The sequence below is a fragment of the Nothobranchius furzeri genome, chromosome 5, assembly GCF_043380555.1.
Source record: "Nothobranchius furzeri strain GRZ-AD chromosome 5, NfurGRZ-RIMD1, whole genome shotgun sequence".
Classification (NCBI taxonomy): domain Eukaryota; kingdom Metazoa; phylum Chordata; class Actinopteri; order Cyprinodontiformes; family Nothobranchiidae; genus Nothobranchius; species Nothobranchius furzeri.
In genome coordinates this window covers 79,492,621-79,518,144 of record NC_091745.1, presented here as the reverse complement: position 1 = coordinate 79,518,144, position 25,524 = coordinate 79,492,621, and the positions used below count along the sequence as shown (strand labels likewise).

The window sequence follows — 25,524 nt, the reverse complement described above, 5'->3', positions numbered from 1 at the left end:
TCAAATATAATTTCAAGCTATTAAAACATTTCAATTTATGTCTCACACCATCTAAAGAAGGAGTTCTACTTGTGATGAAACTCTTGTGCTTTTCTCTTCATTTGTTACAAAAATAGATCATTTTTAGGTGTAACCACGAGTCTCATGGTCCTGTGTGTCCATGTGTGTGTGTGTGTGTGTGTGTGTGTGTGTGTGTGTGTGCGTGCTTGGATCTCCTGTTGGATCATCAGTGAGTGGTCCCCGGCAGCAGCTCAGCCTCGGATGCAAACAGCTCCTTGTAGAGCGGAGGAAACAGAGAGTGAGCGGTGAGAGGATGTCTCTGGGTGAACCAGCGCAGCTTCTCCATGTGCAGGCGGCACAGCGAATGCAACACTGCCATCCTCTGGTGCAGCTGCAGAAAGGACACACAGCTTTAGATAGGCGTCCCTTCATGGATGCACCCATCCCTTTCTGGTAAGGCTTGTGGATTTATTTAAGATTTGCTTTCCACAGCATTGTTTTCCCTTTTGCTGCATTAACTAAATAAAAACATCTACTAGTAAAACGTTTGCCCGGCTAATCAAACTACTGTCGTTTGCCAGTGCCAGACTGGTGAGCCTAAAATCTAAATGAGCTGGCTTTTTCCTTCACTGCTCTAACAAGTATACACACCTGGTTAAAATATTGCATTAACTGTTCCTGACGAGCCTAATTTCAAGTTTCTGAATGACAACGCATTTTAGTTCAAAAGCTGACATTTTATAAAACACTTTTAAATCAATAATGCTGCAAAACAAGGTCAACTAGTCAAATTTGTGTCCCTCAGATGTTAACTAGAAAGACTCACTAATAAACCATTTTGCCTAATTTTGGCCTTACTAGATAAGTAGAGAAACACCAACGGCTCACTGAGCAGTTACTGTTTTATTTAATTTTTTTTACTATATGACTGCAGAAATAGATGTTTAACCTAGAAAGGTCACTCTTCCTGCAGCAGCTGTTTTTATTTAGGCTTCACTGTAAAGTTTTTTCAAGCAGAGACAAACAAATATCTGATGGCTTAAATCATAATATGAGCAGAGTTCAGAGAAATTCAATCAGGAGCACCAGTGACACTGCACTGAGGAGTAAATACACAAATGGCTTGCCGTATCCTCTTATGTACCTCATGCATCAGACTTTCCTGGTTTTCTCGGTGAAGAATGTGTGTGAGTCCCAGCTCCACGCTCCTCTGCACCCGCTGAACTCTGCCTCTGTCCTCCAGACTCGGGCGGTCTGCACACAGATTTATTTTTTAGGTGTAGGCAGGTGTGTGCAGTTGTTTCCGTCAATGCAAAACAAGATTTGGTGCTTAAATAAATTCATGATTTAATCAAGTTGTTTTTTCCCGCAACAGTTAGCAGCATGGCTTCAGGGGCTGGAGTCATTTATGTTTGAACCTGTTATTGGTTGGGGCATTTATTTGTGGGTTTTCGGTATTTCACCCCGCGCATCTGTCTGTTTCCTCCTACACTGGAAATAATCCCATGTTGGTTTTAGTGGTGGTGATGGGCTTCAGTTCTGCGTGAGTCTAGATTTACCTTTGAGAGGGAAACTCGAGCGCTGCACCGTTAAAATGAAATAATACAAGTGAGCTCTTAACTAACTTTGGCACGTTTGCTTTTGACTTAAATGTTGATTATTTTGCACCCTTTAAGTGTTAAAATATTTTTACTTTTCGTCAAAGAAAGCTTTATCAACATTTTTTTGGGAGGGGGGTTTCACTGGGTTTTGGGTTTTAGTGCCAGAAAACAAATCTGCAAAAGACCTCGAATAAAAAAAAAACCTAAAATTCACCCTTAATGGCGTTTCCAAAGGTGTGGCTCACTGAAAAAACCTTTTTAATGATTATTTCTTTTTCTAACGGGTCACTCTGAGTGTTTCATGCAGGCTGAACATGAAAATAGTCTCCTACACCTATCTCCTGCATTAGCTTCTGACAGAAAACAGACGGTGAAACTCTACGATTAGAAAAGCCTGACAGATCTATGTCACCCTGTCACTAACATTCATGGACTCACCCATATAGACTCATGACGGGGAAGGCTGCTGTTGGTTTAGCGTCCAGGAAACAGCAGAGAACGTTTCAGCTGGTAGAAGCTAATCGTTAGCATTAGCGACTCCACCACACAGCAGAACTCCTCCATGGTTATGTTATTTGTGGAGATAAAACATCAACGTTGCAGACCAGAGTCAGTGGAGTCGTGTTGCTGTTAGCCAATCAGAGGAGAGATGTCCGAATATCAGGAAGTAAGACTCCAGATCCTGCCATGTTTAGCTTAAAGAGCAAGTCACCCCCTACCAGAGTCTTACCCCTGCTTTCCACCGGAGCCGGCAGCAGCACGTTACTGCAGCAGCACGTCTTGCTCGCGTAAGCTGCTGCTTGGTCCTTCCCACGAGACGGGAAGCAGCAGGGGAGCAGCTGTCACCGACCGAGCACGAAGTCACACGAGTGACTTCGTCAGTAAACACAACAACAAGCAGGAGAAAATCACAACATGGCTCCAAAAGGTTTGTGTTTTATGTTCTGTCCGTTTTATAATCGCCAATACGGACCTGAAAAACAAAGGAGACCGCTAGCTAGCTGATAACTTCTCACGGGGCCGCACAGTTAGCAATTTTTTTTAAAAGTAAAACAACCGGAAGGCAGTACGTTTCTTTATTCTGAAAATCTCGCGAGCCTCTCTCCATTTCCGCGTCCGATTTCCTGTCTTTCCTTCCCCAAAAATGTCGAACTTGACCCGTTTCAGAGGCGTCGCGCGTAGAAAATAGAACCGGCGCGTAAAGGTTCTGTTGACCACAGCGGTTCCTACTAGCAGCTATGACGTGCTGCTGCAGTAACGTGCTGCTGACGGCTCCCGTGGAAAGCAGGGGTAACTCCACTCCCACTTCATGTTAGAGAAAATGCAACAAATGCTGTTGCCTGGCAGACCGAGAGGGCGGAGTCGCTAACACACACACACACAGGCTCACAACGACGTTTTGACATCATAATGCACCAGCTAATGTCATTGTGTACCTCTTAGCCAATAGCGATGGCAGATTTAAAATCAAATACAGTGCAGAGTTTTTACCTGACGGCACAACACTGACAGTTTTAGGCAGAATATTTAAATTTTTATTAAGCTGCACTAAAGTGCCAAATTATTGACTACACGTGTCTGCAGCACGATTAGACACTCATTTAGATAGTTTATCAGCAAAAACAAGTTAATTTGGGGGTGACTTGCTCTTTAACTCTGATCTAGCATTCTGCTAGTTCCTGAAACTGGTCCACTGGGACATTTTCCCCCCGAGATAACGACTAAGTAGGTATTCATTCCCACTAGAGACAACTGCTGATGCATTGATTAAACGAGTGTTCCACACCAAAACATAGGCGTGTTGTCTCTGAATCACTTTGTAATAAATGGTGAGAGCCAAACAAGTCTGCTTGGAGGATGTTAAACGAAGCATGAGGTGTTTTTTATTCCCATTTTTGACCAGTGGAGGAAAGTTGGACTGGATGATCTGGACCTACTCCGTTTTGCTTCCAAGCACAAATATGCAGCGAGTAAAAGAAAAAACCTGAAATCTCACTGAATGACTACTGGTTGGCAAACGGACTAGTTTTTGTGTGGAAAACTATAAACATATCCGGGTAAAAGTGAGCTGTGCATCGTACGTCTTAACTATGTGAAAATCTAAAAATAAAAATTTGAACTTGCATTAGTAAATTTAAAGAGCAAGTCACCCCCTACCAGAGTATTACTCCGCCCCCACTTCCTGTTTGAAAAACGTAACAAATGCTGTTGCCTGGCAGACCGAGAGGGCGGAGCCGCTAACAAATACACACATACAGGCTCACAACGACATTGTGACATCATTTGGTACCAGCTAACGTTCTAGGGTACCTCTTAGCCAATAGCGATGGCAGATTTAAATTCAAATGCAGTGCAGAGTTTTTACCTGACGACGGCACAACACTGACAGTTTTAGGCAGAACATTAACATTTTAACTAAAATGCACTAAAGTGCAAAACTACTGACTACACGTGTCTGCAGCACGATTAGACACACATTTATATAGTTTATCAGGAAAAAAGGTTGACTGGGGGTGACTTGCTCTTTAAACATTTCTTCCATTTTTCACTGGTTTAGAAAATAAAAGCCCTGAACTGAAACATGATAATGAGGCGGGCTGAACCCATCTCACCTGCGTTGATCAGCACCAGAGCACTGAAGAGGGCGATCTGCTGCTCTGTGAGCTGTAGAGCACACATACCCCGAGCAAAGTCGAACAACGCCGTGATTAAATCACCGCACACTTGGAGAAAAGACACCACAAAGCTCGGATAAGTCACCAGGAACACGTGCTCCAGCCATTTCACACGTTTAGGGAAGTTTTACCCAGAGACTCGAAAACTTCTGTTCCAGCAAATTTCCCATCAAAGAACACGGTGTTGTTCTCTGTGTTAAAGAAACGACACATCCGGACCAGAACCACCTCCATCGAGCCTATGAGGGCAACAAATCCATTAGTAAACCCTTTTTTATTATTATTCTTGTTTTGGAGGAGAGCCAAGGCTCGCCTGTCTTCAGGAGGGTGATCTGGTCGTTCTGGCTGAGCAAACGGAAACCTGGGATGTGTTTTGCAAACTCCACCACATACTGCACAGCATCAGTGAGACGAATGGAGCAGTGCTGCCACATCTCATCCGCCGTCTAGGAAAAAGAAAGACAGGGAGAAGATGTTTTTTCTTTCTGCAGCAGGTTTAAATGATCTGAGACTTTAAAATAATCCCACTCACACCTCTTTATATTCAAAAACTACTGCGATCAAAGACAGAGGAGGAGGGGGAAGTGGTGATAAGACAGTTTTCTGTTTGACTCATCAACCAAACGCTATGAGAAACAGCTAGTTTTCTGTTTGTCTCAGTCACACAAGAGGAAGGGGAGATCTGGTTGGCGGTACTTTGCTCTGGTAGGCCTGGATCTCCTCCCTGGTGAACAGCTTCCATCTGAGGGCTTGCAACTCCTCCAGTCTGTACTGGGTGGTCTCTCTGTGGGAGCGCACAATGCTGGCACACAGGTCATCTGAAAACACGCCAACGCAGATGTTACCGTGAAACATGGCGTTAATTTCGGCCCACTCCTCATGGGTTCTCACCTATGCTTCTGGGGGAATAAGGATAGAGGCTGTACAGATCATCGAGAGAGTTGTAGGGATGAATCGCCACGAGATCGGGGGATTGTTGCCGGGAGTCAAATCCTGATAGAAAGAAAAGGGGAAATCATAAAATGAAGGGAAAATAAAATGAGAGAAGTGGGAAAAGAGACTCCCACACGATGAGTGCCTCGCCTCTTATGTCAGAGTGCCCACTGCTGTCCCCCCTCCCCTGGGATCTGGATGTAGGGGTCCCACCGGAGCTTCTGTAAATCATCCCAGAGATCTGAGTGTCATTGGGAGAGCACACCAGGTAGGGGTGAACGTCAGCGGCGTAGGACATCAGTTCTGAGTTTCCGCCGAAGGTGTAGGCTGTGGCCATGGGCTGGAGAAGCGGAGGTGAGCGGTCCTGATGGGTTTTGGCGGGGTAGGACAGCGCCAGCTGGGCGTTTCCCTGGAGCTGCTGCTGTTGCTGCTGCTGCTGTCGGTGCCACTCAACTTCAGCTATCAGGGAGTCCCGCTGGCGCTTGGACATCCGCCCAAACTTCACAGCTGGACGGGATAACAGAAAAGGGAATAAACAAAAATGCTGCAAGTGACCAACAAAGTGGATTTGTGAGGCGGTGGCGTGGCTCACCATCCCTGCTCATGCCCTGGGCCAAGCACTTCTGCAGGCGGCAGTGCTGGCAGCGGTTGCGGCTGGCGCGGTCGATCTGGCAGTTACTTTGTCTGGAGCAGGAGTAGGACACGGTGGGTAGCTGGCTGCGCCGGAAAAATCCCTGAAGGAGGAGTTAGTGAGGGGAAACAGGAGCAGGGTTACTGGATCAGAAACAGTGAGTTACAAAAATGTGTTTTATTAAGTGAGTCTCCATGTACACGTTTTAATCAGTAATGTCTAACCTGTTGCAGGTAGCTCTTTGAAAGACCTCAATTTGACGAAACAGAGATGATTTTTGACCAGGTAAACGAGCTAACCGCTTATCCAAGCTATAAGAGCTAACTTGCAGCTATCTTAAAACAACTAAAATCTCAAACATTTCATACTGATTCATGCTAATTTTACTTTTTACACCTTTTGAATTTTGCCTTCCACAGGTTTTTTGAGCAGAACAGCTAAATGCTTCAGAGTGGCATGACTAGCCATGCTGCTGATTTCCTCCTCAAATAACAGAAAATAATAGACAGATAATTCAATTTTAAGATAATGACACCATACGCCAAATCATCAACGCTAACTCATCTACACAAACTCATCTACGCTAACTCATCTATGCTAACTCAAGATGCTAATTCATCTATGCTAACTCACGATGCTAACTCATTTATGCTAATTAATGTACGCTAACTCATCTATGCTAATTTATCTACGCTAACTCATCTACACAAACTCATCTATGCTAACTCATCTACACAAACTCATCAACACTAACTCATCTACACAAACTCATCTACACTAACTGAAGATTATTATTCATCTATGCTAACTCATGATGCTAACTCATCTATGCTAATTAATGTAAGCTAACTCATCTATGCTAATTTATCTACGCTAACTCATCTATGCCATCTCATCTACACAAACTCATCTATGCTAACTCATCTATGCTAATTAATTGTACGCTAACTCATCTATGCTAACTCAAGATGTTAACTCATCTATGCTAACTCACGACGCTAACTCATCTATGCTAATTAATGTACGCTGACTCATCTATGGTAATTCATCTACGCCAACTCATCTATGCTAACTCATTTATGCTAACTCAACTATGCTAACTCATCTATGCTAACTCATCTATGCTACTTTATCTACACTAACTCATCTATGCTAACTCATGATGCCAACTCGTCTATGCTAACTCATCTATGCTAACACATCTATGCTAACTCATCTACGCTAACGCATCTATGCTAACTTATCTATGCTAACTCATCTATGTTAACTCATCTTAGACCTGAAGGGTTGACTCTCAGTGCCAAGTTGCAGCTCTAAGAGACATCAGTGGCAATCCGGTGATTGATACTATAATTACTAAACATTAGTATAGGCTAAGCTAAGTCACAGACGTTATCTTACGCTAACTTAAGCTAACTCATAATGCCAGGTTGAGCTAAACATCTGTTTCTATACACTGAAAGGTAATTATGTTGAAGTCTGGTATTTTAACAATGATACAAAAAAACCTACTAAATGAAAATGTTAATCTACCATAAAATGATTAAGAAAACTGCTCATCTAGTGCATAAAAGTAAATAATTCTGTTCAACTTGAGAGTCGGAATAAAATTTATTTTATTGGGAAATAATAATTTAAAAAAATCATCAAGAGAAATGCAGTTCATTACCAACAAAAATACAATCAAAACAAGAGAAACCAAAATACCTACATTTTTTTTTCATGAATGTGGAAATTGATTTGTCAGTATGCAAGCCAATTCCTGCCACTTCGATAAACCTAATAAAAACGAGATAGTGTTTTATTATTATGACTTAGCCATCACATAATTAACTGTCTCAAACTATTTCATAATTATGAGAAAGGTTAATATGAGATTTATTTTTTTATCAGAGAGGCGAGAATGGGCTTCCATAGTGGTACTTTGAAATAAAGCATTAAAAAACTCTCCAATACATCATGGACACGTGATTGACTTTACACCACCTGCAGTGAGCCTCACCTTACAACCCTCACATGTGATGACTCCATAATGCACTCCAGAAGACTTGTCACCACAAATCTTGCATGGGATCACTTCGATCTGAGCTGAATGGATGGAGAAATAAAAAAAGCTGCTGAAAAATCCACCATAAGCTTCTTTACTTCACACAGACCACACCGAGTCAGAAACATGCAAAAACACAAAGTTTAGGTTTGCAGAAGTTATGCAGCCCAACCGTAATTTCAGATGAATGGATGATTCTGAATATCAAAAAAAAAAAAAAATCCTTATTTTTTAAGTAAAATCTCTGCCAGCGTGCCCCAGGGTTGCCGTAGCTAGTGTGTAGCTAATCCGCTCTAGAGTTTGAATACATGTGTGAATGACTGGTGGGATGTAAAGCACCTTGGGGGGTTCTGTAACTTTAGAGAGTGCAATACAATACAGATCAACCAATTCAATGAAGATTAGTAAAATATGTGGAAGAACCATCCAATAAATGTACAAAATCAAACTGAGAGAAAATCACATCTTGCCAGATTAAATGACTAGATTTTTATTCCCTGTTCATTATTTATAAATCTGTAAAGGTGTTTCAAGGCAGTTCTAGTCTTTAACATTCTTAGATGTCAACGTTGCAGCATAAATACTGCAGCGTTCTTATAGGCCAAGTTCACTTCAACACATATGCAGTGGTTTCTGGTATAAATAAATGCCTTGTGAGGGGATTTGTGTGGAGAATGTTCTGGATCTTCTATTTCAGGAACTAGAAGTGAGCCAGAGCAACGGGGTAGGACCTGGCTGCAGACGTCAACTCGCGTGTCACCGGTGTCGGTACAGGATCGGCTCGGGGTCCTTCGACTGCCGATGACGTCAAAAGTAGTTGATTGGCTGAACATGAAGCTTACGGAAGTGACGTCATCACGTTATGATTTTGATTGGTCAGAACAAACTTGCGGTCGTAGTCATAGCGGTTGTAGTCCTGTAGTCCAAAAAGCAACACTTTTTGGAGAAAACATGTTTGAATTTCTAAAGGAAATGTAAAATATAAGCAAATGAGAAACGGTGACCCTCAGAAACTCTTGATGTTGATGAAATGGGGCAAAATAAAATATAAGAACTTTATTGAAAGACACCAAGCAACATTTGAGTCAAAGAATGTATTTAGATAGCAACTAAGGAAATATACAGACGAAATCCACATTAATACAAACACATGTGGCTTCACATATAAGAACTGTTCTATTGTTTGTCAGTCCGATGTTGGTTTTATGCAGTTTCACATTCTTTACAAAACAAAGATAATATGGTGTTTTATTAACAAATTACAATTATAAAGAAAACATTTAGGTGTTAACAAACAAGAATTTATTAACAAAACTGCTGATGTCTTTCCAAAACGTGTGTGTGAAAGCCGAGTAGATGTGCAGTGATGTGACGTCCTCGGCAGTCGAAGGACCCCGAGCCGATCCCGCACCGACACGGAAAGAACTTTCGAACAAGAACATGATGGCGTGTCTTTTACCGGAAAATCGACGAGCGAAAGACCTCGGCCGGAAGCCGGTCTATTTTGGCGGCCACTACATTGTTTTTGTGGTTTTGTTTCAACCATTCTCGGTGGGTTTCAAAGAGGAAAGGTAAGGATGAAATTAACTAACGTTTGTAACCGTTCTTAGTTCTTAAATGTAGGCACTGTAGCATTTGAAGCTTTACTAGAGAATTATTGCAAAGGCACCGTGTTTCATAGCTAATCGTATCAATATTAACACGCAGTATTAAAACTAATGCAAGGAGTTCACAAGCTAACACAAAAGCTACATCAACAAAGAAATCAGCAATTGTAGCTTAGCTTTAAATTAGCTATTTGATTTTTCTGGTCTCCCTGTTTGTTAAACAGTTAAAGTAATAATATTAACTTTATATATGATTGAGATATGATATAAAGACCACAATTTCTAATACTGACTTGACTGAAACGTTATTAATACCATTTTTTTAATTAAAAAGCTTAGATTTTCAGAAATTTGTAAGTGATTTCAATCACTAGTTTTCATACGAGCCTGAAGTTAGCTTCCAATTCCAGCTTGGCTAAAGGGCTAATACACCCAAATTTTCTCTACTCTGACCATTTTTAATCTGCTCTAGCTCAAAAATTACAACACATACACTCTTCAAACCTGTTCCAGATTATTCCAGGCTCGTAGCAGAATGCATAAAACATAGTTTGAGATTTGTGAAACCTTTCTCTGATTTGTGAAACTTCAAAAAAGACAGATTTATGAATTTATTTTTCAGCATCTGGCCCACACTGGAACTGGTCCTGTGCACCCAAAAATTATTTTTTTTTCTGGACAAGCTCCAGATATACACAACCTGATATGTTTAAGTACATATCGAAGAGAAAAACGACACAGTATGGTTTTTCTTGTCAAATCCAAACTACTTCCGGCAAAGGAATATGGCCGGCTAAATCCAGATAAAGGCAACGCATTGAGGAGTACTTTAAGAACAATGACCTGCAGAACATGTGGAGGGGACTGAGAACCATGGCAGACTACAGGAGCGCCAGCCAGCAGATCAGAGAGGATTCTTCTCTTCGTGACACCCTGAACAGCTTCTTCTCCAGATTTGACACCATTAGTGACAGAGTTGCTTCTGCTCCCATTAAACTGGAGGAGCACAAGTACTGACTTGTACTGAGACACCGCCGGAAAAACCATACATCCCATCTACAAAGACACACTGGATGGCAGAATTACATGTGACGCCACTTGACTGTTAACAGATGTAGTGGTGAAGTGGTTATGGAGTCAGATTAGCATGCAGTTTTGTGCAGGTTTGCCTCCCAGCAGCGGCATAAACTTTTTTCTTCCTTTCTAGCTACACTTGCCAGTACTATGTTTACAACCATTTATTGGTATACCGTTTAAAATATAATGACTAATGTGTTTTTTTATTTGTTTTTTTTTGTTTATTTAGCCAGTGTGAGTCTATTCATGAGCAGAGTTTCAACTAAAATGCTGTTTAGGAACGACCAAATTCAAAGAACTTTTAGAGACATAAATATTTTGCAGAAAATAAACATTACAACTAAAATATAAACAAATTAAATGTTTCAGCTGGCTAAACAGATTGCTGCCGACCCCACCGAGAGTCGAACCAGCATCAGCTGAGGGGAAAACAAAACTTAAAGAGCAAATTGCAGGTAAAAATTTTTTTTCTAATTCACATAAAATGCTGTCCAAAAAATCCTATTTGAAATGTTTATTGTGGATATTTAATTTTAAAATACATAACAGCAGAGTTTTCTAGTAAAAAGTGTCCTTTCCCAGCAAAGCTTCTAAAAACCCTCTTTTTTTCTAAATGTGAACCTCTGACGTAACCAAAGGGAGTCAGAAGCTCGGCTGCCTCAGCTCAGTGTGGAGAGTGGCTGGTTTTAGGGTAGAGAGGTCATGTGACCCAGTCAGTGTGTGTTTACTGGTGTTGGGTTGTGTTAATGTTGGTAAACTAGTGTGTGTGAAGGCTGTACCAACTCCAGCATGTCTGGACATCGAGTCCACGGGTTTCCAGACAAGAGAATCAGCGCCTCTATCTCCGTGCCTGAGGGCGTTTCTGCAGCTGAAAGGCGGACTTCTGTAGCCCGCATCGGTCGGTACCGGGACTGGGCTCTGGAGACACGAGGCGGGGTATAAAAAATGAAATGTGGATTTCTGGAACTCTGATCACCGTCGCGCGGCTCAGCGGGCCAGTTGGTTCCCGGGTGGGAACCGGATCAGAACCGCCGCCCGGACAACCAGGAGAGGATCATGTGCAGCTTTTAAAAATACCAAATGGACTGGCTTGCTGGTGTTTGGGTCGGATCCAGCTCACAGAAACCCGCATGAGCTCCAGAACTGGAAGCTCTCTCTAAGAGCTAAACTACGTTAGGTGAACGGATATTAACGAGTATGAGATCGCTGACAGACGCTCATTAGTATTAATATTATATTAACTGACCGACACTATTTTAATTGTCTGGTACACGATAGTAACCTGTACTATATTGTGATGTTAGCACACGAGTTTAAGCTAGCATCGTTTACTCCCCCGCTGCTTCTCCTCTATCTCTGCTTTGGCCGATGGTTTCTCCCTCTGGTTGGTCTCTGCTCTCTGGGGCGAGCAGCAAACTCATAACTTTATGGTTCTGGTCCATCAGAAGTAGAATTATAAACATTTAAAGTTTCCTCTGTGTCAGCGCCGCATTAGAATCCATATTTTTCTCTGGATTAAGCTAACAGGACTCCCTCAGATGAAGTCACTTGGTTTGGCAAAAAATAAACTTTCTCACAAAAATGACTCTAAAAGCCTAAATAATTCATGTATTTGTAAAAAAAACTTTTAAAACGAGTTTCTATTATGTTTATCTAAACATTGCTTCATGGGAGTCTCTAACCTGCAATTTGCTCTTTAAGTCAGACGATCGTGCCACTGGACCACCAGAGCCCATACAGCAACGAGCCTTGAATGCTGTTGTAGGCTGCTTTTGTTGGAGCGGCTGTGGGCAGATAGTTGCTAAAAGAAACCTTTTCGTTTCAGGACATATTAAGGCTTTGTCGTGTAGCAAGTTATATTCATCTTGTTTAATTGGAGCATAGAACATAGCATTAACAGTTGTAAACTAGTAACAGCCGTAATTCGTGTGGGTCAGGTTAGTTTGCGATAAAGTTAAAAAAACAAAAACAGAAGAAGTCAGTGGGCTAGGCTGAGCTTGTGTGAATGGGCGGGGCTGACTCTGGTGCAGCTCCGCCTTTGTAGTTCTGCAGCGAGCACCCTCTTGGATTTCCTGATACTTGGACATATTTCCTCTGATGGGCTAACAGCAATGCAACTCTCTACCGTTGCTCTGCAACGTTGATGTTTTATCTCCACAGTGGAGTTGCTAATGCTAACGGTTAGCTTCTACTAGCCAAGAAATGCTCTGCTCTCTCCTGGATGCTAAATCAACAACAGCGTTTCCTGGTTGCGAGCCAAGACGGTTGAGTCCATGAATGCTAATTTTCAGTGTGACGTAGATCTGTCAGGTTTCTCTAATCCGAGCGTTTCCCCATCTGTTTTCTGTCAGCGGCAAATGGAGGTAGAAGGCTATTTTCACGTTCAGCCTGCTTGGTAAACTGAATGATGATCGTATTTTAAAAATAACAAGTAAAACAGTTCCTCAGTGAACTTGCAAAAGGTCTAAGAGACTTTTCATGTATTAAAAGTTTGGAACAATGCTAATTTAAAGGAAAGTATTTCTTCCTGGAAGATCAACAGCATTGCTTTTATGCATATTTTTAAATCTCGTTTAAAGACCCACTTTTACACTTTGGCTTTTAGACAGTGACTCGTTTTAGTGTTTTATTGTGTCATTGTTTTAATGTGTTCTTATTATTCATGTTTTCTCTGCTTTTAATTGAGATTTTTATCCTTTGTTTTAGCTCCTTGTAATGGTTGTGTTTTGTTTTAGCCTGTGCAGCACTTTGGGCAGCTCCCATGCTGCATTTTAAATGTGCTATATAAATAAACTATGCTATGCTATGCTATGCTATCCTTCTGTAGCATAATCGTATCCACCCTGTTTCTGTCAAATATCAGACCTGGCACCGTGTCACACACGACTGTCTCCCACACGCTCAGAAACAAGCTCCACAGTGAGAACCGATGCTGTACTTCCCCTTTAACATCAAACAGTGCTCGTGCGACCATAGAAAACAAAGGTAGTTTCCTCTTGACTTAATAATTACAAAGAGAATAGCAGCAGAGGTAATAGGAGGAGAGGGCCGTCTGAGGACGTGGAATATTTGCAAATGGAGAAAGGTAATGAGTACGGAGGTGTCAACCTCAAAGTCCTTTCAAGTGGTTGACTGGCTTCTGTCTCACTCTGACTGTCCCTCTTTCATGTCACTTCTTAACTTTGTGATCCTTCTCTATCTCGCTCAAAAAGGACACAACTGCCAGTAATGCACTCTTCTTCCCTCATCACTGCCAGTAATGGCCCCCTCCCTCCCCTCTCACCTCCCCCCTTTTGCCCCTGATCTCTCTAGTCTCTCACACCCGTAAGTCTCCTTCTTGGTGCGGATCTTGGTCACAGACAAACTCACGAAACCAGCAGAAAGCTGCGCTCATGTTATGCTAATAAAGCCCTGGAAGGATGCAGCGCTGCAGCCAGCGAGAATGATCTCTTATCTCCTCACCTCAGCTTCTCTCTTCCTTCCACCCGTGCACCGAATCTCTTCACCGTCCGTGTGTCTGCTGCAGCTCAGATTCACAAGTATTTAGTGTTTCCGTGCATAACTGTGTCAATTCTCATTGCGTCTGCGAGTGTGTGTTAGTGTGTCAGTGTGTGCCCTCTTTATCAGACTGCCACTGGGATCACCCGAAGTCGAGGACTGAGATTGAACAGCAACCAGAGCAGAAGCTTGTGAAAAACCAGGAAGCTAAGCTGACTGGTTGGCATTTACAGCAATCCCAGCAGCTGAACAGGACGCAGGGGCTGAAAGTGAGTTGAGCTCGTCAGAGACGCACGATACGCGGAGAACATCGGTGGTCTCTGCTTTCTCTTTCTCTCTCCATTTTTGATATTTCAGTTCTGATTGTCAACCTCAAACAACAGGAAATCCACTGTGACCCACAACCTTTCACAGCTCACGCACACAATCGCACACCTAGAAAACACTCAGCACACACACAGCACTGTTGCCTCACCTTCTTTCCACTAACCTGAAACGATTCTCAGAGTTTAAATATTAAAAAATGAATAAATCCTCTTAGGCAACCAAGTCTGCAGGTGTGAACATGTGAGCAGAAGCAGTTTGGAGCTTTTCACACTCGCTGTGTTATCTGCAGCCACAGGCCCATCCAATCAAACCCCGCATCTCCTGATATGCGCACACACACCCGTCTGTGACAGATTGGTAGATAAATATATTTTTATCTCTATTGTTGTCTTTTTTGGGTAACCATCGAAAGAGCGATTGTGTCTCGGCGAAGCTGAACATGCAGGTTTGAGAAAACTTCACAGGTTTCTAAAACGGCTTTGGATGATGTTTAAAATGCAAATAAATGTTTTTAATTAATCAAACAAAAGCAAGAAAACACAAATGAACAATTGTAGATAATATGAAAGTGTGTTAAAATGTGAAATCCTTTCAAAATAAAGTTTTTATCTGATGGCAGAGAAGATAAATAGCGTTCTGTTTACCACATCATGTATTTTTCCCTTTTTTTTGCCACAATCAATATTTTAGAGCTAATTTGAGACATTATTAGACATTAAAGGAGCTCCACGAATGCTTTTGTGAATCATCAGATATTATTTTGGCACCTGGACATTTATGAATCATCAGGACTAGGACAGACGATACTCTGGAAGTATCTGGTGTGCATCAAACTTGGGGTAGACTGATATTTTGGGCCGATATTGGACATTTTTTATACATCAACATCGGCCGATATACCTCCATAGCAAAGCCAATTTAAAGTCAGGCCCATCCAGGCACAGCTGCAGGATTAAGTATATTTTAAAGTCCCTGAATAACATCTGCTTTAATAAATGCTCTAAAAATAATTTCCAGCTAAAATTTCTTTTTATTTACCAGTTTTTAATATTTAATACCGAATAGTTTGAATTACTTTAGTTAGATGCCTGATTTTAATATGAGCCGGGCATAAAATTAAGATTTAACAGCAGGTTAAATTCTGCGTTCAAAAACTGATTCAGCTTCTGTTGTTATCTGACATTTCAGCATGAGAATAAGGTGGAAAACGTGTGGATGTCAGAAAATGAAAATCAGCAGCACACATTGGCCATCAGCTGACCATGACCTTTGCATGTCGGCATTGGTATTGGCAAAAGAAAAACCAATATCGATCGACCTCTGCATGAAACTATTCAGGTCAGAGAACACAACAAAACCAGCTCAGTGGCCACCCTGGGACTGGGAGATTGGAGTTCAAATCCCAGTCGGGTCATACCAAAGTCTTTAAAAATGAGACCCAATGTCTCCCCGCTGGACACTCAACATTAAGTGGTTGGATTGGGGGGTTAAACCACCAAATGGTTCCAGAGCGTGGCCGTGTTTTCAGGTCACCGCTCCCCCAGGAGATGGGTCACCGCTCCCCGAGGAACAATGTACTGCCTGATTTCAACAGACCTGCTAACATCACTTGTGTTCATGGATGTCAGAAAGACTACCCAACTGCAGATGTTACCATTGAAGTAGAAGGCCAAGCCTTCATGTTAACTGTTGGGGTTATGAACCAGTTGACATATGATGTAGTTCTTGGGGAAGATCTGCCAATCTTAGACAGCTTGGTACTCAAAAGCCCTGGGTTATCATGTGCAGTCATCACTCGATCTATGAAGAAGGGTTTAGAACCACTGCCAGATGCAGAGGATGATTTGTGTGAAGGTGGGAGAAAAATCAGGAAAACAAAACGACAACGTAGATGAGAGAAAAACAAGTACAAGTGTGGACTAAAACCAGCGGAACCTGCTTTGCCAATGACTCCACCTATTGATCTTCAGTGGCAAGTCCCCAAAAACTTTAAAGAGAGCCAAGACAATGATCCTTCTTTAAAACCTCTCTTTAAAAAAGCACAGGAAGTAGATGGAGAAAATGCTGTGGAAGTCAAAAGTTTAAATGGAGAACTTTTATTATAAAAGGTAAACTTTTGTATCTTGCAGATATTGAAGAACCCAGACTGGTGGTACCAAAAGATTACAGATCGTTAATCTTGCATTTGGGTCACACGGTACCGTGGTCAGGGCATCTAGGACAGGCAAAGACTTACAACCATATTGCTCAGCGATTCTATTGGCCAGGAATGTACAAAGATGTTGTTGACTATTGCAAAACCTGTCATGACTGTCAGCTAGTTGCCCCCACCAAGGTGTCAGACAGAGCCCAATTACAAAGTTTGCCAGTTATGGATGTACCTTATAAGAGAATAGCCATGGACATCATAGGTCCATTACCCAAGAGCAGTAGTGGGCATAAATATGCTTTAGTCATTTGTGATTATGCAACTAGATATCCAGACGTCTACCCATTACGTTCCCTTCAGGTCAAACATATTGTCCGGTGTTTGGTAGATCTTTTCTCCAGAGCTGGCATCCCAGAGGAGATCCTAACTGATCAAGGTACTAGTTTCATGTCATATCTGATTAAAACTCTGTATAACCAACTGGGTGTAAAGGGTATTCAAACATCTCCATACCATCCAGAAACAGTTTAGTGGAGCGATTTAATGGTACACTGAAGCAAATGTTAAGAAAGTTTATTGATGACACTGGTAAAAACTGGGATAAATGGCTGCCTTTTCTTTTGTTTGCCTATGGAGAAGTACCGCAGGCTTCAACTGGTTTTTCTCCGTTTGAACTCCTCTATGGAAGACAGGTTAGAGGCCCTTTGGACAGGCTGAAGGAGAGCTGGAGGGCAGGAGTGGTACAGGCATCCACTGAAGTGGCTTCTCCATGTTAAGAAAGCAATACATTTTTTCTTTACTGTTAAAGATGGTGATTATATTGTTAGTTTTTTGTCAGACTTGAAATGTCTGTTACCCTCAGGGCGTGTCCTCTCTGGCAGCCATCTTGAAGCAGCTAAAGGGGGAACCTGCCTCAAATGCAGCCTTTTTAAAGAAAACATTTGAACATTATTGGAGGAACTCAGAGAAATGCCTAGAACAAATGATGTGTAAACTGATTGTGGTTTAAATGTATATTTCATTGTTGAGATAGTTATATGAAACCCTTTAATGTGCTTTTCTCCTGTGAAAAGCTGAGGTGATTGGCCAATCTTAATTGGAGGCGGGGTCTTAAGGGTGTGTATATAAGTAGGTGGACTGCTGGGTGTGGGGGGAAAAGTCTGAGAGAGAATCTGTGAACCTGACAGACTCAGGAACTGGAAGAGGCACTGAGTTTGACTTATCAACCAAGAAGCATGATGAGGCCTTTTTCCTCACCACACTTCACAGTGTAACACATCTATGATTGCATCCAGTCAGGTTTTCGTAGAGCTCATTCTACTGAAACAGCTCTTCTTATGGTCTCTAATGACCTTCTGACTCACAGTGATGCAGGGGACTGTTCTGTTCTGGTCCTGCTGGACCTGACTGCAGCCTTTGACACTGTTGACCATCACCTGCTACTGGAGAGGCTGAGAGACTGGGTAGGCCTATCAGGATCTGCTCTGGAGTGGTTCTCCTCTTATCTCTCTGAGCGCTCCTTTTCTGTGGCCGTCTCCAAGTTTAGGTCCTCCACCACCTCTCTTACCCATGGTGTCCCACAAGGTTCTGTGCTGGGGCCTCTGCTCTTCCTCCTCTATCTGCTTCCTCTTCAGCACATCCTGAGCTCCTTCAAAGGAATCTCCTACCATCTTTATGCAGATGACATCCAACTGTACATCTCCTTTAAGCCCCATGAGATGTCTAAGCTGCAGCTGTTACACACCTGCTTAGACTCTATCAAAGCCTGGATGGTGGGAGCTTTCTTCAGCTGAATGAAGATAAGACTGAGATCCTCATCTGTGCCCCAGACAAGCTGGTTCCCAAAGTCAGAGACTCTCTTGGTCAGCTTGCTTCCCACACCAAACCTTCTGTCAGGAATCTTGGCGTGACCTTTGACCCAGCTCTCACCCTGGATTCTCATGTCAGTTCTCTTGTTGGCTCTTCCTTCTTCCATCTCAGGAACGTTGCTAAGCTGAGTCCCATTCTGTCCCGCTCTGAACTTGAGACAGTTCTCCACACCTTCATCTCCTCACGCTTAGACTACTGTAACTCTCTTTTCACGTGTCTGAGCAGAACCTCCCTGAACCGTCTACAGGTGGTTCAGAACGCCTGTGCTCGGCTTCTGACCAAGTCCTCCAAACACACCCACATCACCCCGCTTCTCCTCCAGCTTCACTGGCTGCCAGTCAACTTCAGGGTTCATTTCTAGATCCTGGTTCTGGTCTATAGGGCCTTACATGGACAAGCACCACCTTACATTGGTGATCTTCTTAGTCCCTACACCCCCAGCAGGTCCCTGAGGTCCAGTGATCAAAGCCTACTGGTTGTGCAGCACCAGGCTAAAGGTCAAAGGTGACAGATCATCTGCTACTGTGGCCCCCAGACTCTGGACCTCTCTCCCCTGAGCCTGAGATCAGTGGACTCAGTGGTCTCCTTTAAAAAGCAGCTGAAGACTCACTTGTTCAAGCTGGCTTTTGTATGACCTTCTTCACCTCTCTCTCTTTATTCTGCTCTCCCCACCTATTCCACCTTCCTCAGGATCCACTGATTTCCCTCTTTCCTGTTCACTCTCTCTCTTTCTTAACATTTTTTAAATCCCAATTGTCTATTTTTGCTCATTTTAAATATATTTTTAAACATTTTCTAAATCATTTTTTATATTTTTACATTTTTGTTTTTGTGAAGCGCCTCGTGATTTTTATCTTGAGAGGCGCTTTAGAAATGACATTTTCTTCTTCTTCAGGGAGAATAAACTGATTTTCACATCATTTGAGCATCAAAAGACTATCGTTTTGCCTGCAGGGGCAGAACTACTGGGGGGAAGACCGCCCCCAGCTGTAGAGCCCACCCCCCCGAATGCCCCCTCAAAGAAAAAAGACGTAATTTAAGTTTTTTCCCCAAATTTGTCATTTGTATTCATCTATTTCTCTATTTATTTTGTGGAATATTTGTGTTTCATACATACATTTTTTTTAGGATATTTTATTTACATAAAGGTGATTCTCACGTACTTTAATGAGAAGCTCCAGCATGGCCCCCCAGCCTAAACCTTCAGCCCCTCCTTTACACCTTTCTGTAAAATTCTCTTGAACCGCCTCTGCTCTCATGTAAGGAAAACAAACATTTCAAAACGAAGGCCAAAATCACCAAGTTAAAAGTTATCGTAGGTCACAAAAATTAGACTTTTTTGCATGCAAATGTTTTATTGTGAAAATCTAAAGAATCTGAAGAAAAAAATGATAAAAAGTGCAGATAAACAGACACAACTGTTTAGGGCCAAACAAAACTTCCAACTAAAGCTTGGCTTATGCTTGACGCATTCACTTTCCGCTTGGTGACGCGGCTCGCGGATGGAACGCGTTTCACAACTCGCAGCGTTTATGGTTCATGCGGGTTGTCTCTGCGGTGAGCCAATATTCTCCCAAACTGTAGGGGGCAGCATGGAGCTCTACGGCAAACATCCAACACTACACCATAGTAGAAGTAGAAATTACTGTTTACAACATGGCATTCCAGCATTTTTAACAGCGTCCTCGTCTTTTCCGACAGTGCGAGCTATTTCTCTCCAAGAATTATTAACAACATGTTGATCACGGTGATCTCTGAGAGCTGAATCATACAAATGTCTGTATTTACGAACCTCTGCCATACTAGTTCTTGCCGGTCCGCCATGTTTTTCCGCGTCCATCCGTCCGCGTGGTCAGAAATTTTCCAAGGTGCGCGGTGCGGAAATTCTGGGCCGTGCGGAGGCGCGGTGGAGGGGCGTGGTTGTTAAAATGACGCAACTTTTCCGCGCGGAGCCGTGCGGACCTCGCGGACGCGTCAAGCATAAACCAACCTTTTAATCTGTCTGTCTATGATTTTACCCCCCCGGTTGTTTATAACTCCATCCTAATCTCAACTGATGTTTCTCATTTTCAGCATCGCCATGACGTTACCGTTTCTATTTGAAATAGAATAAAATTGTGTGTTTGGATCATTTTGCTAAAATGTGTTTTATGGTCAGACTTCATTCTGTGTTAACAAGATTTAACAATCAAAGATCATCAAGAAATAAAACACGTTTGGATTTCCTGCATCGTCGTTTCGAGCATCACTTTCTCATTTCGCTGCACTGGTGATATCTTTTAAAACCTGCAGGGTTTCTGATGACATACACACCAGTCGCAGGGGCGCCTCCAGAAAATTTTGATGGGGTGGCCAGATAGGGCCAAAGAAATTTTTTGGGTGGTGCACCAAATTGGTCCTTGTGGTAACTCTGGGAGAATTTAGTCTGTGGCAATGTACTGCATGGCGCCTTTATTCGTTTTTATTAAAATAACATTTAACTTAAATTTTACCAACACAAACATTTCAGATATTTAAAATGTTATCCCAAATTTTCTTTAAAAAAGCTATTTTTTAGGTTAATTCACCTGTGTTGTGGTGCCTATCTCCAGCGGTCAACGGGCAATCAGGCGGGGTACACCCTGGACAGAGAGCCAGTCCATCGCAGGGTAACACAGAGACACACAGGACAAACACACACACACACACACACACACACACACACACACACACACACACCTAAGGACAACTTAGACAGACCAATCAACCTAACAGTCATGTTTTTGGACTGTGGGAGGAAGGCGGAGAACCCGGAGAGAACCCACGCATGCACAGGGAGAACATGCTAACTCCATGCAGAAAGATCCCAGGCCGGGAAGCGAACCCGGGACCTTCTCGCTGCAAGGAAACAGCTCTAACCACTGCACCACTGCGCAGCCTGAGTTTATGGTCAGTTAAAATCACTTGAATATAAAAAGGAGAGAGTTTAGATTTAGCTGAAATCGGACTGGAAATGTTTGTGGAATAAGAGGGAATCCGTAAAGCTGTGAAATGCAGAACATCCAGGAAATCAGCAAGAAAACTAAACGAAAACACGATTGTTGAGCCAGAAAGCGGTCTCTGCATCCCCGTCGTCACGTTCACATAAAGCTGACGTGAGGACATGTTAACGTGTGCTCGGCGGAGGGGGAACAACACTAAAGCAGCCAGATTATCATCCTGAAATCATCTCGTCAGCACTTTGCTCTTTGCACTGTAAACGGACTGAAAAACCTCAGCTTTCCTCCTACGGAAGCTCACCTTTGGTTACCGACGTAAGCAAGAGCGCAAACACACATTGTGTACTCACACAAGAGACGCACGAACACAAACAGCTAAAAACCGTTTCACACGACCAGATGATTTATGACAAACATAAACCCTTATTTGTGTTTTTCCTCCGCTTCTGACGAAACCTGGAAAAGTACAGAAAATAATCTGTTTTGTTAGACGAGTGGAAGACGGAGAACAATTAAAAAACTTTTTTATGACAATAAAACACACACTTTTGCACTTTTGCAAATGAAAATACCTAAATAAATAAAAAAAATTCTGTGTATTTTTAAAAGCAGAACTGATTAATTTTTTTACAACTTCTAAAATCCTAAAAAGTTCCTCGTGAGATTTTTATAAAAGTAAAATTATTGCTGAACTTTGTGACAAATGAAAACTTTTGTCTTTAGCTGAAAGAAAAGTTCTCAAACAGATTAAATTAGTTATAATTAGTTTTAAACATGTTTTATTACTGAATACTAATTTGGTTGAACAGAATTTATTCACGTGAAAAGAAGAACTGAGAAAACCTACAGCGTTGAATTATGAAACACTAATTAGCATCAAACAGACTGACGTGTTTAGTGAACTTGGAGGAGTTGCTGACAGGTCGTGTTCTGACGGTGGCAGCGGGTGTGAATCAGCTGCTGCCTCTCTTTCACCATATTTCGAGGGGGAATGTGTCACCTGCGATTTTTGAAGTTTGCTTTGATCTGAGGCCGAGCGCTTCTGCTGTTTTGGAAGTGCCGTGCAGGTTTGTGCTGCCAGAGGAACGAGGAAATCCTTTCTGATAAGCAAACGGTACAAGAACTGCACAGGAATCCCTCAAACGCGGTACTAGTGCCATCTGAAATAAGGTGTGTGTGTGTGTGTGTGTGTGTTTGAATAGAGGGATCTCATTCTTTTCCTGCTGTGGCTGAGACAAAAAAAAGTTTGGTGAAAACTTCCATCAGTTCTCCGGTCGTTGGCGCGTGCTGAATCCACAGCACAGCTGCAGGGGGGAGGGAAACGTCGCATCTAGCCGCCATCTAAAAAGCAGCTGTGTGTGTGTGTGTGTGTGTGTGTGTGTGTGTGTGTGAGTTTTGCATCAGCAAACAAAAGTATCAGTTGCTTTATTTTTCTCCATTCTGTTCTAATGACATTTATTTACGTGGTTATTTTTTAGCTTGTGCGTGGAGTCGGTCCACTCTAGCCGGTGCGCTGTGGCGGTGCAGCATCCTGTTTTCTGTTGAAGTGTGTGCAAAATTCAAACTAACGTAAAAAGTTTGCAACAACTTAAATGTCACCGTTTAACACGGACTCCTGCGTGGATGCTGGATTGCATTATTTGTGCATTTCTACTACAACTCCAGAAAGAAAAGACGTTGACTCAGAAGATGTTCAGGAGAGAAAAAGGCTTGAAAAGCCCATAAATATGTGGATAACGTGTTGCTCTTTAAATTGACACGAGGTGTGCCACAAACATATATGTGAGAGGAACAGAGGGCTCAAATATCTGAAGCATGATTCGGATCTTAAATCCATCAAAGAGAGCTGACGTTGAATCGTGTCACCAAACCATAAAAGTGAAACACATCAGTCGGCGAACTCAGAAAACGGTTAGGCACTGCAGAAGTTTGAGAAAAGTTTGAAACATAAAAAGAGCTTCTAATAAAACACGATGAAATCAGGAGGTTTTAGATCAGCGTTGAGTTTAAAGAAGCTTCATCACATGGTGATGGAGGGATGTGGAGCTAGAGGTGTGTGAGCCACCGGGAAGAAAGCGTTTCATCACACACCTTCCTAAAATCTTTGTGTAATAACAGAACTGAATATCGTTGATTGTACTGCCCACACACACACACACACACACACACACACACACACACACACACAGGCCAAAGAGCGCTTCATCCCTACCTCGCATCATCCTCACTCCTTCACTCGTCTCAGATGTTTGTCCCACTTTCACAAACTCTTTCCCTCTCGCCTTGTACGGCAAACTGTCACTTTTTTCTGTCGTCTTTTTCTTTTGTCGCTCGTCCTCCAGAGAGCTGGGTCAGGTGCTCACTGTAGCCTCTGCGCATATATTCAGACTTTTGAGTGACAGAAGTCGCATCACCTCCCTAGCAAGTGTGTGTGTGCATGAGAGAGAGAGAGAGAGAGAGAGAGAGAGAGAGAGAGAGAGAGAGAGAGAGAGAGAGAGAGAGAGATGGGGGACTGTCCCCTGTCTTGACTTTTTTCTCAAGGTACTTTTTTGTTCTCAGACCTTTGTTGTTATCCTGCACCCCCTCACTCTAACACAGCAATCAGATAAAAATAAAGCGTCTGGCACCTTTCTGTGAGGTGATGTGGGAATTTGTAAGTTACACATCAGCTTAGGACTCTTTTAAGTTTTTATTAGCTCGGTTCATTCATAGCTGGTCTTTTGTTGACCCTCTAGAATTTTTTGTTTCTTTGTGCAGCAAACTTCAGATTTTAAATCCGGGTTTGCATGACATGTTAATATATTAGTCTTAAAATATTTATGTGTGTACATTGTTGTCAGGTCTTGGCAATTAGCATCTTCAAAATTTAAAGTATATAAAGACCTTAGGATTCCTTCGGAGGAGCTAATGGCTAAGGAGAAGAAAATCTGGACCTCTCTGCTTAGTGGATGGATGGATGGATGGATGGATGGATGGATGGATGGATGGATGGATGGATGGATGGATGGATGGGTGGATGGGTGGATGGATGGATGGGTGGATGGATGCATGGACGGACGGACGGACAGATGGATGGAGGGATGGATGGACAGATGCGTGGATGGATGGATGGATGAATGAACAGATGAATGGATGCGTGGATGGATGCATGGATGGATGATGGATGAATGGATGAATGGATGGATGCATGGATGAAAGTATGAATGGATGGATGGATGGATGGATGGATGGGTGGATGCATGGACGGATGGACGGACAGAAGGATGGAGGGGTGGATGGACAGATGCGTGGATGGATGGATGGATGGATGAATGAACAGATGAATGAATGCGTGGATGGATGGATGAAGGGATGGATGGATGGATGGATGGATGAATGAACAGATGAATGGATGCGTGGATGGATGCATGGATGGATGATGGATGAATGGATGGATGCATGGATGGAAGTATGAATGGATGGATGCATGGATGGAAGTATGGGTGGATGGATGCATGGATGGAAGTATGAATGGATGGATGCATGGATGGAAGTATGGGTGGATGGAAGAACGAGTGGATGGATGCATGGATGGAAGTATGAATGGATGGATGCATGGATGGAAGTATGAATGGATGGATGCATGGATGGAAGTATGAATGGATGGATGCATGGATGGAAGTATGAATGGATGGATGCATGGATGGAAGTATGGGTGGATGGATGCATGGATGGAAGTATGAATGGATGGATGCATGGATGGAAGTATGAATGGATGGATGCATGGATGGAAGTATGAATGGATGGATGCATGGATGGAAGTATGAATGGATGGATGCATGGATGGAAGTATGGGTGGATGAATGCATGGATGGAAGTATGAATGGATGGATGCATGGATGGAAGTATGAATGGATGGATGCATGGATGGAAGTATGGGTGGATGGATGCATGGATGGAAGTATGGGTGGATGGAAGAACGGGTGGATGGATGAACGGATGGATGGATGCAATAAATTACAACTGAATTCCGTGTTAGTAACCCCATCCACCCATCTTTAACTGCGTATCTGGGGTTGGGTCATGGGGGCAGCAGCCTAAGCAAGGAGGCCCAGAACTCCCCTCTCCCCAGCCACTTGGACCAGCTCCTCCG

General features: G+C 42.7%; 1 protein-coding gene across 2 annotated transcripts in view; it reads right to left on the bottom strand.

The window, feature by feature from the left end:
• Window positions 1–25,524, bottom strand: part of rorc (RAR-related orphan receptor C) — a 32,004-nt gene continuing 6,480 nt past the window's right edge. Inside the window, exons 1-11 of one of the 2 annotated variants that reach the window (XM_054741408.2) lie at window positions 23,605–23,743; window positions 7,843–7,928; window positions 5,802–5,943; window positions 5,360–5,716; window positions 5,168–5,269; window positions 4,973–5,094; window positions 4,590–4,722; window positions 4,408–4,515; window positions 4,214–4,324; window positions 1,145–1,254; window positions 1–391 (exon numbers count right to left, since the gene is read on the bottom strand). In XM_054741408.2, the coding sequence (XP_054597383.2) occupies window positions 227–391; window positions 1,145–1,254; window positions 4,214–4,324; window positions 4,408–4,515; window positions 4,590–4,722; window positions 4,973–5,094; window positions 5,168–5,269; window positions 5,360–5,716; window positions 5,802–5,943; window positions 7,843–7,928; window positions 23,605–23,614 (1,446 nt within the window). In that variant the 5' untranslated portion in view covers window positions 23,615–23,743 and the 3' untranslated portion in view covers window positions 1–226. Of the gene's footprint in view, window positions 392–1,144; window positions 1,255–4,213; window positions 4,325–4,407; window positions 4,516–4,589; window positions 4,723–4,972; window positions 5,095–5,167; window positions 5,270–5,359; window positions 5,717–5,801; window positions 5,944–7,842; window positions 7,929–23,604; window positions 23,744–25,524 lie in introns of those variants that run through there. The other variant, XM_015950642.3, reaches the window with a different exon arrangement.